Below are 17,529 nucleotides of genomic sequence, written 5' to 3'. Positions count from 1 at the left end.
CAACAGAAGCCAGAGGGGGCAACGAGATTCTACCAGAAAGGTTGCACTACAGAAGAAAGAATTTGCAAACTGGGCAGATACAGCACTCTGAAGCACCAATTTAAAAGCCACCTATGGTACACATGAACAGAGAGGTGGAACTGTTTGTGGCACAGAACATAACGTCAATCCTTGGGGCATGTTATATAAAATCATCTGCCGAAAGATAAAATCTGTGTGTGTGTGTTATCAACTCCAAATGCCCAGACGACAGCATGAAAAAACTGGCACCAATCTGCACAGTTACTGATGGGACACTTTCCAGATGATATCGCAGAAAATGTATTTGACGGACACAGGATTGCAGAACTAAAGTTGGGAAGCATACTGCAGAGACAGGATAGTTTGTCCATTTTCCGAAGAGAAGATGAGGAAAGAAATCACCTGGTGCTCATGACACCCCAGCTAAAGTTCTACAAGCCCTTCATATGCATTTAAGTTTATATTTATGCCAACTCTACAATGTGTTTGATTATCTTGAAACAGGGTGAAGACAAGGACTCCTTAGCTCCGAGCCCTAAAGACCAATTTGCCTTCTCAACATCTTAGTGAAAGTTCTGGAGAAGCTGCTATGCAGTAGACTACAGTAGAAAAGACTACTTCACAGAATGAACTCGCAACACTATGGTTTCAGAAGTGGGAAGACAACAGAGGACGATGTAAATGAGGCGATAAGACTTGTGAAAAAAGATGCGCTTCAGTGTGTTGTAGTCATAATGGTTAACATCATTGGAGCGTTCGATTACTTACAGTGGCCAGCACTTTTTGACCACATAATGGACTTTGACTGCTCATGAGCATTATACAACTGAGACGCTAATGAAAGGAATTTCAAAAGGCTGATCACAGGCACTGTTTTCTGGGATCTAGTACTTGAATCGGTATTTCAGGTGTATGCCAACAACCTGATTAGCATTCTGAACGGAAGTTCCAGAAGCAACCTGGAATATGTATGTAACATAATCCTTCAACAATTACATCAATGGTGCCAAGGTGTCAAAATTGTCTGTTGTGCCTGGAAAGATCATATACATGCTCTTAAAAGGGAATCTTTTAACAGACCTGACCATGAAATTAAGCAACAGATCCAAAGGAGAAAGCCTGTCACCAAAAAATTAGGAGTCTTCTTGGATGAAAGACAAAATTATACTGCACATATTGAAGAAACGAGCAACAAAACCAGGTACATTATGAACAAAATTATTAGTCTCGCCAGTTAAGATTACAAAATGCAAATGCAAACATAAGAACATATCGTAATGCTATTTTAACTGTGACCATGGGATACTGTGCAAGAGCTTGGGTGTAACGACTTCTGCTCATAAAACCAGCATGGACAGTTAACATGGTGCGATGTGGAATTCTACTTTGGTTAGGAGTGGTTTTTGAACTGTGCCAGTTTACGTGTTACTTGGAATATGTCCACTCAATCAGAAACAGAAAAAAGTCGCGATGTATTGGCTGAAGAAAGAACAATATCCTGATTCTGACAGCAACTGAATCAGCATGGAAGAGCCAATGTCAAGGAGATACTGCAATGCAAGGCAGAATGGCACATCTTCGGCAAAATTGCTGACGCTACTTCAAGAAAGGTTTGGATAGTACGTTATCTTATAAATCAACACCAGTCTACTGCACTACAAGATGTTGCACCAGAAGATTGAGAAGCAATACAGAGAAGTCAGCTGAAGTCAATAGCTGCGGCAGAAGAACAGCCAACATCTCATACCCAGCTATCGTAACAACACCCTAGAGAAAGGCAGCTGTGGGCAGTTTCTCAGCAGCCAATGAAGTAGAACCAGGGTGATGTGGGTTGGCACGCGGCTATGCTCCTTACCAGCAACAACAATACTTCCTCTGAACATGGGAATCGTTCCCTGCAACTAGGGAGCCAACAAACAAGGGAAGAGGCAGATGCAATCCCAACACCTTCCTCAGTGCCCAAGGAACTGGCAGCAAATGCCTGTGAACCATGGGGCAATGGAGTTCATTGTGGAATGTGACAAGCCAAGAACTGATGAACAATTGTAATAGTAGTAGACATAGATGCAATGGTAGGTGTAGTATTTATTTAACTGTGACCATTTATTTTTATTTAATAGAAATAATTATTGTGTAGGTAGTAATGTATGCTGCATAACTCGTCTAAGAAAAATACAGCCTCTGTTTAAATTATAGGTAACAGGCTACAATGGAATGGAATGAATGAATAAATAAATATCTAGTTCTATAAATGTAAAGCTGCTTTTAGTGTTAGTATGGTTCTCGTGGTTATAAATGTTTCACAGAAGTATCACTTTTCATGCGTCAACAATACTAACCAATGAATAAATTGTTGCAGCTGTTCTGAAACATTTGTCAGATGGTGATAATATGGAAGTAGTGGATGATGATGATGATTGATGATGATGCAAATGACACTAAGACTCCTGCAGATTTAGGTTTTGAAATGGTTTTTAAAAAATCTTTAGCTTTTTAAACAATTTTTGAAAGAGAGATGACAGAATAGGCACCAGTGGAGCACGAAATCAGTGTACCTAAAACTGTCGAGAAATGTGAAACGCAAGATATAAATGGCTGCTTGCATGAAAATGCTTGCAAAAGTAGAAAGGTGGCACAGGCCAAAACCAAAATCAGTGGAGGAAGCATAGATGACTCAATCATTTTATTCTCTGGTAAAAATTCAGTTAAACAACATAACCAAAAGAAGCAGTCAACTATGGTGTACTGCAAACCACTCTTGCCTCTAATATTTATCGAGAGAGAAATGAATCTCTGGAGAGGGAATCTGAACACTGTGTTATGAGAAAGGGTAGTTTCAGGTTTATCAAAGAAGTTTTGGGACCAAAACAGGACGCTTGTCTTCGATAACTTTATCACTCACTTTGCCTTTTGCAAAAAGCAGGGAAAACATGGCTTGTGGGGTAATCATGACAAACAGGAAAGCTTTCCCATTGGGCCTTTCACTTTCTAAGAGTATGAAAAGAGATTACTGATTTATGGGACAACATCCTCTGGAAACACAATAAAACTGTGTATCTTGCTTCCAGTTACCACAGAACACAAGTAAGATGTGTGTCCAGAAGGCAGAATAATAGCACTAAACTCAACATTCAGTGCCGTACTGTAGTATACAACTGCAATATTTGAGGTGTGAACCATACCGACAGATTTAGGTATGGCTATGGCCTGGAAAGAAGATCCAAAAAGGATTTTGTCAGTGCTTATAAACAGTACTTTGAGCTGTATGGAAAGATTCCCATTTAGGAGTTTATGAGAAATATTGCTCAGAGACTGATGGGTCGAGGAACGTGAGGTATGTAGTCGAGGTACTATCTAGATCAAACTCAGAATGTTTATTTTGTGTTGTATTCTTCTACTGTAAAAATAATATTATTTTTGCTGAATTAAATTTAGAAACTATATAGTTGCCTTCCTAATATTCATTCATTGGTAGTCTTAAGTGCATCAGACAGTACTCAAAACCACCAACTTTGTAAAATGAAGGAAAAGAAACAGAATTCCAAAAAGTTCATGATCATTTTCTTACTATTTACTGCTGTGATCTATAAAAAAATATAAAATAAAAAAAATTGGAAAAGTATGCACAGGACACTGTGAAAGCATCCAAATATAATGCATGACAAGTTCTGTGGTCGTTTGTACAGATATATTGTTTACAGTGGGTTCTGTGCCCACATTGACAGGCAGGGTAACTAGTAAAGCCCACAAAACCATTTAATAAGACCATGTTCCCCAACGGAGCACATAATGCTTTCACTAAGTGATTGTGTCTTCCATGGTAAGTGATTTGATGAGCTTGAGGACTAAATAACAAGTCTTCCCTGCCCTCTACAATAATCAAGTTTGAATATATATCAAGTATGGACAATACTGGGAAACAATCAAGAGGACAAAGGATGCCTAACATAATTTGTAATTTTCATGTTTAATCATTGAAAATATCTTCCTTCTTCTTGATTCACTTATAAGATCACACGTTCTACGCAGCAATTCGGAATCAAGTCTCACTATGTAGGTTGGTTGTGGAAAACCGCACATTTTACGTGTCTTCTTAACCATAACATCTATTACAACTGAAGAACTTACTTGAATTCCAGATACTACAGAGAAAAAAATTATGAGTCTCGCATTAAATTAGCTTAAATTAATAACAGCTACCCCATCGCACAATTTATGCATTACATTAATTTATACAAAATACCATTCCAAATGGCTTGCATCAAAGGTGGTTCTGTATTTTAAATTGTAATGTTATGTTATGAACAATACAGGAGTGCCATTAAAACTTTACAGTGTGTTAACTGTAAGATGGCAGAGTTGTGAGGGGAGTGCGGGGAGAGGAGGTAGCAAGCATGGGGAGAGGAGAGAGGAGCCGTTGGGGGGGACGGACACACACACAAGGCACACCTACCAGTTGCAGTGCTGACACTACAAATTGCACATCATGCTGACACGAAAGCAGACGAAAGGCTTCGAAGTAAAACTCCCTTTAAATGTTGTTCGTAAACGAAACTGAAATCGTCATGTACATTAAAATCTATATGTATAAAAATGAATGTATGTATGTTTGTCTACTATGAGCTCACAAACCATTTGGAAATGTACTGTAATATGAACGTGTTTCGAAATAATACAGTAACCAGTGGTGCTTCCATACAAAGCAATACGGTAGCAAGGAAAAATGAAATATAAGGTAATTCGGACGAAATAGGGGGCTCCTTCAAAGTGATCACGAACAAAATATCTGAAATGGAAACTTACCTTTTCTTGCCAGGCGTTTTTGGTGATACGCCAGGGTGATTCTTGGAAAACTGTTTGAATCTTCCAATGCTACGCATGCTTTGTCCTGTGTATGTAGCAGCTCTCACGGAAGATTTGTAAATGGGGTGAAGCAATTTTTTCTGCTCCCTTTCCCTTTCACAGCATTCAATCACACACAATATAATTTTGCGAGCTTCGCTACGTAATACTGGTTTCCTTCTAACCGTAGGCCTACCAGTAGGGGTTGTTGGCGACTCCCGAGATGGGCCAGCAACTGCCTATTCACTCATTTTGATAATGTTTAGCACACTGCACAATAAAAACATGCAGAACAGTACAGCGTAAAACAATAACGAAGCAGACGACAATGGCTACCTCGTACAACACAGTCAGCTACGTAATGTTGGCAGCAGTCGAAACTGCGTGCCTACCAAAGCCTCCAGACGTTTACTGACTTGTATCGATTCAGGACTAGGGAGAGGTCTGCCATCTAAAAGTTTACACACTGTACATGATCTTCAGTCTCTTATCACATGTACTTTCATCTGTTGCAAGACCACAAAATAACACTGTAAAATGTTTATTTGACTGTGAGAAATTTATTTTAAATGTCTGATGTGAAGTAAGAGCAAACTGAAGCAACACTCTCAACAAAGAAGCAAGTGGGCACAAATCACTTCTAATGAACTCCCAACCATTAAGGAAAATGCACTTTGTAAGTACACGATAACAAAAGCCATTGAAGTCTCAGTGTAGTGAATTTAGAATAATATTTTGTTCTCTTCTAACTACAGTATCTTGTACACTATGCTGGTATACTTTTGTTCTCATTCACAACGTAATCACAATCCTACTTCCTAAACTGAAGATTTCTGTCACTGTAAAAATGAGTTTCCACTTTTTTACTGTCTTTATGATTCCTACAATCTGCATTCCTCTCAAAAATATTTCTACATTGTCTATTTGCAAAAAAATGGCTCTGAGCACTATGGGACTTAAGATCTTAGGTCATCAGTCCCCTAGAACTTAGACCTACTTAAACCTAACTAACCTAAGGACATCACACAACACCCAGCCATCACGAGGCAGAGAAAATCCCTGACCCCGCCGGGAATCGAACCCGGGAACCCGGGCGTGGGAAGCGAGAACGCTACCGCACGACCACAAGATGCGGGCGTGTCTATTTGCAGCTTGTGGTCTATACGTAACAGTATACTCCCTGGCAAGTTATCAAAAATGTGTTCTTAAAGCTTTGGAGATCAAGCCCAAGCACAGCTTGGGCCACAATGTTGTGTTAAAAAGAACACACTTGAGTATAGGTCAGGCAGCAATTTTCTCGATATGAGTCATGCAAAATAACTTGTTCCAAAAAGCCAATAAATGCTTTTAAAATAGGTATAAATTAAACAATTGAAAGGGCCAGGATGGAATATCAATAATATGGAAAGGAGATATTGCTACTCACCACAATAACGCACTGAGTCACCAACAGACCCAAGGAAAAGAAATATTCAGCTCTCAGACAGAGTTCTCCTCCATAAGCAGCAAAAACACACATTCACACAAGCAAGTAAGGCTGCATTGTGCTTGTGTGAAAAAGCTTCCTACTTCTGAAGAAGGACTTTGTCCAAAAGCTCAATATTATTACATTAGGTAAATATAGTTCAGTTTTAAGCTCTCTCTAACTGCTTCATGATATGACCAATAAGTGCATCAGGAGAAAGAAACCACAACATTTATAAATTTTGTTTTCTTTATTTGTAAAAAAAAGTAATACTTAAAATATATAATTTAAAAAATGCTAAATCCAGTCTTACAACTGCAGTGGATGAAATACATAAAAAGTAATTAAAGGAACATACATTACAGCTTCTTTTCACAAAATGAAACTGATTTTGTACTATGTATAATTAAATCTTTCACATGTGAGTAATATTTTTGTGAAATTTATTTTGTCTCTGCTTTCTCCTGTTTATCATCTGGATTCTCCTCTGCTGCACCAGCGACAGCTGGTTTATTTGTTTGGACAATAGGGACTACACGTTCCTTGGTATCTTTTGAGGGAACCTGTAACAAAGCAATATGCAGAAATGTTATTTCTGATGTGTTATCTCCACAATTTATGGTATGTTCTCAAGTTTCTTGTAGAGTTGATAATTTCCTTTTGTGAACAATATTTTGATAACTGACCTAATCTGCAGGTGTCTTGAATCCTGTTCCAGCAGGACTGTACTCTAGTTATAACAGCAAGCACACAAAGGACAACTGTTTCAAGCACCACATGAAGATGTCTAGGTCAGTCTTCAAACCAATGCACACAAAATGGGGTAAAGACCTCGGGACCTCGGTGGTCAAGTAAACGTAACCGTGTCTACCAATCCATCGATCTGGATATGGTGGGTTTAGATGTGTCATCAGGCAACTATAAGAGGTGATCAAAGTTTCCGTCTGAGAGCATTGCTGCAACGTAGACATCCATCAGAGAATGAAGAATGTGTATGGAGAAGCATGTCTGCCAAAAACTACCATTGTGGAACAGTGCACCGGTTGTTCTTGGTCCTAATTCAACACAAGACACCGCTCAAACAGGAAGGACAGGCTCATCCATACGTCAACTAAAGTGATAGACACTAGAGCACCTGGCCTGTAGTCCTGATGTCTCCCCATGTGATTATTATGCCTTCAGTCCCTTAAAACAGGCCTTGAAGTGTCAATGACTCCTGTTAGATGTGCAGCAGACAGTAACGACCACTTCACATAGCAGAATACGGTGTTTACCAAACTGGGTATGTTCAACCTAGTGCATCGATGGGGTGATTGTCTCAATGCTCATGGCAATTTTGCCTGATTGGTATGTCAATTTCGGACTGTACAGCCTTCAAACAGAAACTTTTTGTTCACCCACTATAGAATGTGCAGGGGGTCTCATCATGCTGCAAGAACAAAGTCAAAGGATCCTTACTATCTACTGTAATACTGGTAGCTCATTTTGGACAGTATAATTTTCATTATCATAAAATACCTTATATTGTTACGCATACTTACCTTTTTGGGAGCTGCAATCGTCAGAACACCATCTGATGATAACTTTGATGTTACAGCATCTATATCAATATTATTAGGCAACTTGTAACGACGGACGAAATTTCTGGATATGTAACCATGCTCATCTTCACGTTCCTCATGTTTTCCCTCAACTACAATAAAATCATCTTGCATTTTTACTGATACTTCATCAGGCTTGAATTGCTGGACATCAAGATTTACCTATGAAAGAAACAACAGTCAACACAAAATCCCAACAGAAATTTTATGCTATTCTGTTTCATACACACAAAGGGACTGCATCTGCAACTGACTTCTTATAGTTTTTCTGCTGACATTTTACTCCACATATGAGTCAACCTAATTCAATCACCAAAATTTTGTTTATAGGACACAGCATTTAAAATTACACTTAACACAGAACATTTTAATATTTACTATGTTTAACTGTCACTCCTAGATTCAGACTTACAATACCCACCCACATTAACAAAACAGAAGCTATAATATGAAAAATAATGATTAGATGGCTACAAAATTATCCTCTATACCAGTTTATGAATGCCACACGAAACTGAAAGTATTCCAATCTAATAGTTATTTTAAATATAGGTTCTACCAAGATGTAGTGTATTGAAATGGATACATAAGTATTTTACCTGGTTGATCATACTGATCACATATTTAAGTACAGAGTGGTTGTAATTAAACTTTCCCTAACTATCATGTTATAATATGGAAACTGATTACCGTACGAGTACCAAACTCAGTAACATTAATGTTAAGGACATAGGGAAGAGAAATAATGCAGAGTCAATTAAACTGAAATACTTTTAACGTGCTGCTACGGTACATCATACCATTACTGCAACAAATGGGGCGCAATATGGTGCCCATCAGTGTGCAGAAGAGTTTGAAAGCACAGGATTGCTTTCTGCACAGCAGAACGAAGCATGTCCATTGGCATGCTGGCTACAGCAAATGTGTGAATGTTCCCCTGGTAAACCCAGTAGTTCAGGTAGCCCCACAACCAGAAATCACAGGGAGTGAGGTCAGGTGATTGTGCCAGCCAAGCATTTGGAAACAGTCGGCTGATAATTCGAACTTTTCCAAATGTGTTTTGAAGAAGTAGGTGATCATGATCGATGTGCTCTGGGGCCCACCTTGCATGAAAACTGTCGAGTTCAATGTGTCTCTCCTGTACAACCAGTATGATACGCTGGCTAAGCATACCACAGTGACGCTGGCCAATCACACTGCATGTCTTTGGTCCTTGAGCATCAACCTGTTCAAAAAATAATGGGCTAATGATGCATGTGGACTTGGAACCACAGCATAAGGTGACGCGTTCACCACGGAGGCACTTTAAGCACAGTGACTCGAGGTAAAAATCCACACGCTCGGCAATTCTGTGTGTTCACCTCACCCGTCAAATAAAAACAAGTTTTGCCTGTCCATAGAATGGCCCAGCACACGTCAACTTCAACCCTTGCGAGAAAGTGGAGATCGAAGGAAACATCTCATTGCGTGGTACAAGCTGCTGCACGAAATTGATCTTGTATGTATACCATTTGAGAATGGTATGAAGCACTTTCTGTACAGTGGACCATGGGATGTTCGACTGTCGTAACACAGCACTCACACTGCCTGACGATTATGAATTACACGCAGTGTTGTCTGCCATAGCAACAGCAATTTCATCAACCACCTGTGGCGCAACCGGATGTCGGCATCTTCCCGGAGTGATGTCCAGTTCTCATGTCGATTAGAACTACTTCATCGTGCTCTGCACAGCAGATGGAGAAAGAGGACCCTTCTGGAAAAGGAAATCGTAATTTGGATGCTCAGGAGAATTACGAATGTGTGTGACATAACTGGAGGGCAGTTGAGCACATCGGAACGTCGGATCCACAATGGAGGGACACAGGCCTCTGCCAGGACACTGGTCACCGGACTCATTCTAAAAGCTCCCGTCGCTAGGTGAATGCCACAGTGGTGCAATGGGTTGAGTAAACGCAATGCTGAGGGCACTGCCGAACCATAAGCCAGACACGCATAGTCAAGCCGGGATTGAACAAGGGCTCTGTAGAGCTGCAGCAGCATAGAGTGATCTGCACCCCAGTTGGTGTTGCTCAGGCAACGAAGAGCATTGAGGTACTGCCAACACTCCCGCTTAAGCTGATGAAGGTGAGGTAGCCAAGTCAATTGGGCATCAAAAACTAGTCCTAAGAATTGAAACCTCTCCATTGCAGTGAGTGGATGATCATCAAGATAAAGTTCAGGTTCCGGATGAACGATTCGATGCCGACAATAGTGCGTGACACACAACTTTGCAGCTGAAAACTTGAAGCCGTGGGCTAGAGCCCATGACTGTGCCTTGTGAATTGCTCCCTGTAGGTGCCGCTCAGCAACACAAGTACTGGAGGAGCAATACAAAATGTAGAAGTCATCCGCATAAAGAGAAGGGGAGACGGACAGCCCTACTGCTGCTGCTAGGCCGTTAATGGCCACCAAAAATAGAGAGATACACTCAATAAAGAGCCCTGTGGAACGCCATTCTCCTGAATACGGGGTGAACTATGGGAGGCACCAACTTGGACACTGAAAGTATGAACTGACAGGAAGTTTTGGATAAAAATCAGGAGCGGGTCCCGGAGACCCCGCTCATACAATGTTGCAAGGATGTGGCGTCACCAGGTCATGTTGTATCCTTTAGACAAGTCAAAAAAGACGGCAACCATGTGTTGGCGCCTGAAAAAGGCTGTTCGGATGGCAGATTCAAGGGACACAAGATTATTAGTGGTAGAGTGACCTTGACGGAAGCCGTCCTGACATGGAGCAGTAGGCCATGTGACTCCAGGACCCAACCCAACTGCCACCACACCACATCACATCACACATTCCAGCAGATTACAGAGAATGTTGATGAGGCTGATAGCTATCTACATCAAGATTTTTACAGAGTTTTAGCAGTGGAATGATGGTGCTCTCCCGCCACTGCAATGGAAAGACACCATCACACCAGATCCGGTTGAAGATGATGATGAGAGATGTTTTATCATCCAACTGTAGATACGATCCAGCCCAGGGGCTGTGTCGGGGCAATGTGTAAGGACACTGAGGTGCTCCCACCCTGTAAATGGGGCATTATAGGGTTCACTGTGGCATGTAGTGACCGAGAGGGTTTTCCTTTCCATGCTCTGTTTGAGGGTGTGAAAGGCTGGGGGGGGGGGGGGGGGTTGTTCTCCGACACAGAGGCTCGAGCATAGTGCTCAGCAAAGTGCTCGGCAATCACAATTGCGTCGGTAGAGAGCATGCCATTGATGTTAACACCAGGGACACCTGCTGAGGTCTGGTACCCAAAAAGACGTCTGATCTTCGTCCAGACTTGGGAAGGTGATGTATGGCACCAAATGGTCGACATACACCTTTCAGAACACTCCTGTTTCCGTCGTATTATAAGCAGGCAAACACAGGCATGGAGCTGCTTAAAGGCTATTACGTGCTTAGGGAAGGCTGCCACTTATGTCGCTGTAGAACTCGCTGATGCTCCTTAATTGCCTCAGTTACTTCCAGTGATGACCAAGGGACTGTCTTTTGCCGGGGGCACTTAGAGAACGAGGGATCGTGTTTTCTGCCGCAGAAATGATGGCTATAAAGACCCCTGCTCAATCACAACATCGATAACACCACGTGGGGGAGATTCGTCAGTGACAGCAGAGGTGAAGGCTACCCAGTCTGCCTTATTTAAAGCCCATCGGGGTACATGTCTCTGGGCATGACGCCGGGGGAGTGACAGGAAGACGGGGAAGGGGTCGCTACCACACAGGCCGTCATTTGCTCCCCAGTGGATAGATGGGAGAAGTCCCGGGCTGCAAATTGATAAATCATTGGCTGAGTAACTACCATGAGCCACAATGACATGTGTGGCGGCCCCAAAATTTAAGAGGCAGAGGTCGAGTTGGGACAGTAAATTTTCAACATCTCTGCCATGGCCAGTAAGCATGGCACTACTCCACAAGGGGTTATGGGCGTTAATCTCCCAAAAGTAGGAAAGGTTTAGGGAGTTGATCAATCAGTGCAGCCAATACGTTCAGGGGTACCGCACCATCTGGAGGGAGATATACATTGCAGACAGTTATTTCCTGTGTCGTCTGCATCCTGACACCCACAACTTCAAGAGGAATTTGATGGGGCACAGGTTCACTACATACCAAGTGCAATACATTAACGCAAACTCCACCTGACACACTATTATATTTGCTACGGTTCTTGTAATATCCCCTGTAGCTGCAAAGGGCTGGGACCCACATTGCCGGGAACCAGGTTTCCTCAAGGGCAATGCAAAAAGCAGGTGTGAAAGCTTAAAAGCTGCCTTAGCTCAGCCAGGTGGTGGAAAAAACCGCTGCAATTCCACTGGTGGAGGATGTGATCGTGAGACTGGGAAGGCATGAAACACAGAATGAGGCAGTCTTTGCCCCAGTGACACCTGCTGCCACAGACTTATTTCCTGAACAGGATATAACCATTGTGTCTGAGGGTCTGGCGAGATCTAGGTCCTCAGCGGATGCCAGAATCTTCACTTCATCATCAGACGCAGACCTTGTAGGCAGTGGTGGTGTGGGTGCCACCGCAATTCCCTTGGTCTTGGGGGTCTTCTTTCTGGATTTCTCTCGCTGATCCTTGGGTTTCTCTGGCTAGGAGGGCTTCACTGATTCAGTCTCCAGGACTGAGGATGATCGTGAAGACCTACGACCAGCTGCTTTAGGGCACTTCAGCCACTAGCAGAAACCTGGGAAGGGAGTGACCCAAGGGACCCCTTCCTAGCGAGAGGAGCCGAAGAAGACTTACGCTTCTCCAGCTGAGAAGTCGGAGAAGGTTGGGGCAACAGTGCTCCTGAGATAGGTGGTGCGGGAGCAACAGGGAGGGAAGTGCCCCCCACGGTCAAGGGGGCAGGTGTAGACTTCCAGCTCTGAGAACTGACTGGAACTCGCAGAACTGATGGGGCTGCATCTGTTCTCGTAGCGGCAGCATAAGAGGTCATCGCCACAGGATGTAGGCACTCAAATTTTCTCTTGGCCTCAGTGTAGGTCAATCGGTTCAGGGTCTTGTATTCCATGATTTTTCTTTCTTGCTGTAAAATCATGCACTCTGGTGAGCAAGGGGAATGATGCTCGACACAGTTGACACAGACGGGAGGCGGGGAACATGGAGTATTGGGATGGGGTAGACATCCACAATCTCGAAATGTGATGCTGGAATTACAGCAGGAAGACATGTGGTCGAACTTCCAGCACTTAAAGCATCACATTGGGGGAGGGATATATGGCTTGACATCATAGCGGTAGACCTTGAACTTCACGGGTAATGTGTCACCCTCTAAGGCGAAGATGAAGGCACCAAACGCAACCTGATTATCCCTCAGACCCAGATAGACGCGCGAGACGAAATGAACTCTTCGCCGCTCTAAGTTGGCGCGCAGCTCGTCGTCAGACTGCAAAAGAAGGTCCGTATGGAATATGATACCCTGGACCATATTTAAGGTCTTATGAGGTGTGATGGTAAGGGAAACATCCCCCAGCTTTTTACAAGCGAGTAATGCCCGTGACTTGGCAGAGGATGCCGTTTTTATCAAGACTGACCCTGACCACATTTTGGACAAGCCCTCCGCCTCCCCAAACTTGTCCTCTAAATGCTCTACAAAAAACTGAAGCTTCATCGAGACAACGCAGTCCCCATCAGCTCTCGTACATACGAGGTACCGGGGTGAATAAGGCTCACTGCCATCATTAGCCTGGCGTTCCTCCCATGCTGTGACCAGGGAGGGGAATGATTTAGGATCATACTTCCGTGCATTGTACTGAGACTTGGAACGCTTAGAGACTGATCACATTCGATCACCAGCAAGTGATGATGTACGCTTCATTGCGTGCCATGCACCCTGATGCCACCCACTCCGACTAGGGGTCCTCCCCACGGGCGCCATCCAGCCGCAGTAAAGGCCACCTGGCAGGATGGCCATTGCCAAGAGTCCCGATGCCCCAGGGTGACTGGCATCTACTCATTGGCATACGGGGGGAGTTAACAGTGCAGGCATCAGCAGAGCGATCCCTGTGTAGTCAGGGGCTTCAACTAACAGGGTACATGACGGCCCTACTACAACGGACTGGCTACAGTTCTGGATATGAGGTGCAAAGAATTCCATGGTCATCATCGGCACAGAAAACGACACTGCATAGTGGGCGCAGGAAGGTGTCCTCGCTCAAGAGGTAGAGGACGAGCGAGACTGCAATGCCACAACCAGAAAGTGGGCTAAAGATCTCAATGCACGATGGACATTATGCAGCATGTAAGGTGCCCTTCCACAATCGGGTCGCTCTTTGGGAAAAATTTTGAAAAATGAAGGGCAAACCCTACAGGGGACCATTACATAAAGGCCAAAAGGTGTGAGACTCCTTTTAGTCGCCTCTTACGACAGGCAGGAATACCTCGGACCTATTCCAACCCCCGGGCACACAGGGGGGATTGAAGGTTATGTATCCTTTGCTAATAAAGGTGAATCAATTATATGAATGCAGGGTGATTTTTCTTTTGGACAGGGGGAATCTAAAATTAGTGACCAAAGAGGACAAAGACAGGGACTGCACATAGTTGGCACTGGGCAGGAATGTGGGCCAGCCAGGGAGCACACCAAGACAGTTCTGGCACCTGCAATAAACACTGTGCCTGGGCAGCGTAGTGGTTAACACTACTGCCTAGTACACAAGAGATCTTGGGTTCAAGTTCCGGTCGGGCATACATTTTTAGTCATAGCTACCATTTCCAGATAAAGCTGATGTCTTCAGTTTCTTCCCTCACCCCCTCCACATCTTCAATTTACATAATATTGTTACTCTGTTCCTTTCACACATAGCTGGGGTAAGAGATTACAATGTTGTCTAGTCGTTGTTTCCCAAAGCTACCATGGTTTCCTTTGTCAGTAACCACCTGAATGTGACATAGCCCTATAACATTACTCCTTCTTAGTGCTAAGTCTTTGGCTCAGGGATTCAGTAACCAGGTCTTCGTCTACTGCTCATGTTGCTCACCCTGACTTCGTGGATACTGTTTTCAAACTGTCTGAGGACAGTTTAGGAAAGAATTTTCGTTCAGACAGGGGCAATGAAATTGAAAATGAACATAATTCAGGAAAGGAAAAGTGCAAATGTGAAGACAAAGCGATCAGAGTGACAGAAATGGAAGTGTAGAGACTGAATCTTTAGCTAAAGATTCTGCTAGAAATATATATGATCACAAAAAATATCACTCATCGTCAAAGGCTCTTTTAACAATGCCCAATGGCATTATTTTTGTGCATATTGGACATAATAGAGATAAATGTGTTTGTCCTTCACAATTCCTACAAAGACAATATTCTAGTGAGTATTCACTTTCTGACAAAGCTTGGAAATTCATTGGTAACATTACAGATAAGAAGTGAGACAACACCTGCTACATGCCCCATGAACTTCGTGCAACCGTTCACAGTGTTTTGGGTGTAGGAGAACCACTATCAGAAGTCATAGTAGAATGACTGGAAAGAAGCAAAACATGCTCCACCTGTGATCCAAAATGATGAGAAATATGCTTCTATTTGCCACTGTTGCAAGATGCGCAGCTCAATTTGTATTATTGCGAAATAGGGGGAGAGAGTGCCATGGATGATACGTGAATTGGAGTGGCAGTCATTAAAACAAAGAATTTCGATGCAGCAAGCCCTTCTCATGAAATTGCAATCGCCAACTTTCCCCTCAGAGTGTTACAGTATTTTGTTGGCACCCACATAGGGAGAAATGGTCGTCATCAGAAAATACTGTAAATCAGAGTTTGCATGGAAAAATTTAAGAGTGTGTGTGTGTGTGTGTGTGTGTGTGTGTGTGTGTGTGTGTGTGTATGTCACACACTGTTTAAAAGTGGGAATGGTAGGGAAATAACTTTTAAAAAATGTGGTTCGATGAAGCCTCTGCCACGCACATAATTGTGATTTGCAGAGCAGACAGAGATACCAATTTAGCTTGCATTCTCTACAAAACTTTCCAGTGGGAAGGAGACTCAAAACTTAAAAACTACACAATTTTGATTTTTTAAAATGTTTTGTGGAAGTTTTTATGTTAGGCCTATTGTTTAATTAACAAAATCTGGGAAGAGTAAAATTTTCAGAACAGGGTATTTGAGTATTCACAGCATTACAGTTTCATGTAATATTACATTCATTTTGTGCAGTTTTCTATTTAAATGTTTTTCTCCTAAACAAATTTTAAAAATTTATAAGAATATATTTTCGTGCAGTAATAAGATAACCTTTTACATAAAAAACCTAACCACTCCACTGGAAGTACTGAATGCAACTTTCATGACTATTTAAATATAACTGTCTCTCAGACCACATCTAGGACAGCGGCTGACAAAAAATGACCTGGGACAATGCAACAAAACAATTACTTGGGAAACTAAGTCTTAGTAGGAGTATATCTGCTCCACACATAGGCCTAATGTTATCCTACACGAAATCAAATGCAATTCGTTTCAGTCTTTCCCATTAAAATTTAACAGCAGTATCCTGACTGGTCTTAACAAAACTAATTATATTTAATCCATTAACAATAGCCTGTGAAATGACAATATGATCCAAATTACTGAGGAAGGATAATCTTTCATGGAAACAATCCACATAACAGTAAACTAGTTATTTTAGTTAATAAGTAACGAAGCCGCCCTGATCCCCCATGCCAAATGACATTGACCAAGCGAACTTTTAACAATGGTACACAATGCATAAAAGTACGTAGTACGACAGAAGCACACATTTACGCAATAAATCTTTTAAATTGCAATATGATAAATATTTTTTTTGCTGGATAAACATAAAAAATATCAATATTGAAGTGTTAACCTCAAATCCTTCTTTCTTGTTCCTAATATGTGATCTTCCGCTTCGACGAGCCGGCTGATGACGCCATGAACGCAGATATCCCGATCGTAAGGGCATAGCAGCCAATCGTGGGACAAATACATCATCAGAAAGAATAGTTGGCTCGAGGTCAGCACTCAGCAAGCTCGGCGCCCGGTCAAATTCAGTTGACATAGCGACAAAAGGAAAAAAAGCCATCTGAAAAACATTGAAGAACGCGTAACTTTCCTTATAAGTTTCACTAATATGTCTACAAAACAGTTTTTTCATTGCTACAACGCACCTTTCCTCACACACAACTCTACAATGACAACAAACTATGAAGTATTGGTCTTTTTTTACCGAGGAAAAAATATTGGAAACGTATCGCAATACAAACAGCTATGTTGGTGACAGGATAACGTTTGATTGCAGAGCTTGTTTGCACTTGCGTCTAGGGGACGCCAGGGAATTGGGTCTGCTGATTGGTTGAGGCTCATGACGTCATCAGGGAGACAACGTGTGTAGCAGTGCCGCCTGGTGACAAGACTTATAATGAGCTCTATTGACATAGCGACGTCGCTCACCTGTTGTTTAAAAATTACTTATAGATTGCCCACAGCTGTCATTTTGCAACGTCAAATAAGACCAGATTATTCAATGGAGCTTAACCTATGGGAATAAATGTAAAAACCTGGTTCGAATGCGAATAATCGATAATGCGGTGACAG

General features: G+C 42.3%; 1 protein-coding gene across 1 annotated transcript; it reads right to left on the bottom strand.

The window, feature by feature from the left end:
* Positions 1-6,559: 6,559 nt before the first annotated feature.
* On the bottom strand, positions 6,560-17,245 carry LOC126199218 (alpha-crystallin A chain-like). The gene is made up of 4 exons (XM_049935999.1): positions 17,103-17,245; positions 16,802-17,017; positions 7,870-8,091; positions 6,560-6,891 (listed from the first exon to the last, which is right to left on the bottom strand). The coding sequence occupies exons 2-4, from the start codon at positions 17,015-17,017 to the stop codon at positions 6,772-6,774; spliced, it is 558 nt and encodes a 185-aa protein (XP_049791956.1). The 5' UTR covers positions 17,103-17,245; the 3' UTR covers positions 6,560-6,771.
* Between the last annotated feature and the right edge of the window lie 284 nt (positions 17,246-17,529).

Source organism: Schistocerca nitens, chromosome 8 (assembly GCF_023898315.1).
Source record: "Schistocerca nitens isolate TAMUIC-IGC-003100 chromosome 8, iqSchNite1.1, whole genome shotgun sequence".
Classification (NCBI taxonomy): Eukaryota; Metazoa; Arthropoda; class Insecta; order Orthoptera; family Acrididae; genus Schistocerca; species Schistocerca nitens.
Note: the sequence above shows the minus strand (reverse complement) of the source record. Positions and strands in the feature narration are given on the sequence as shown.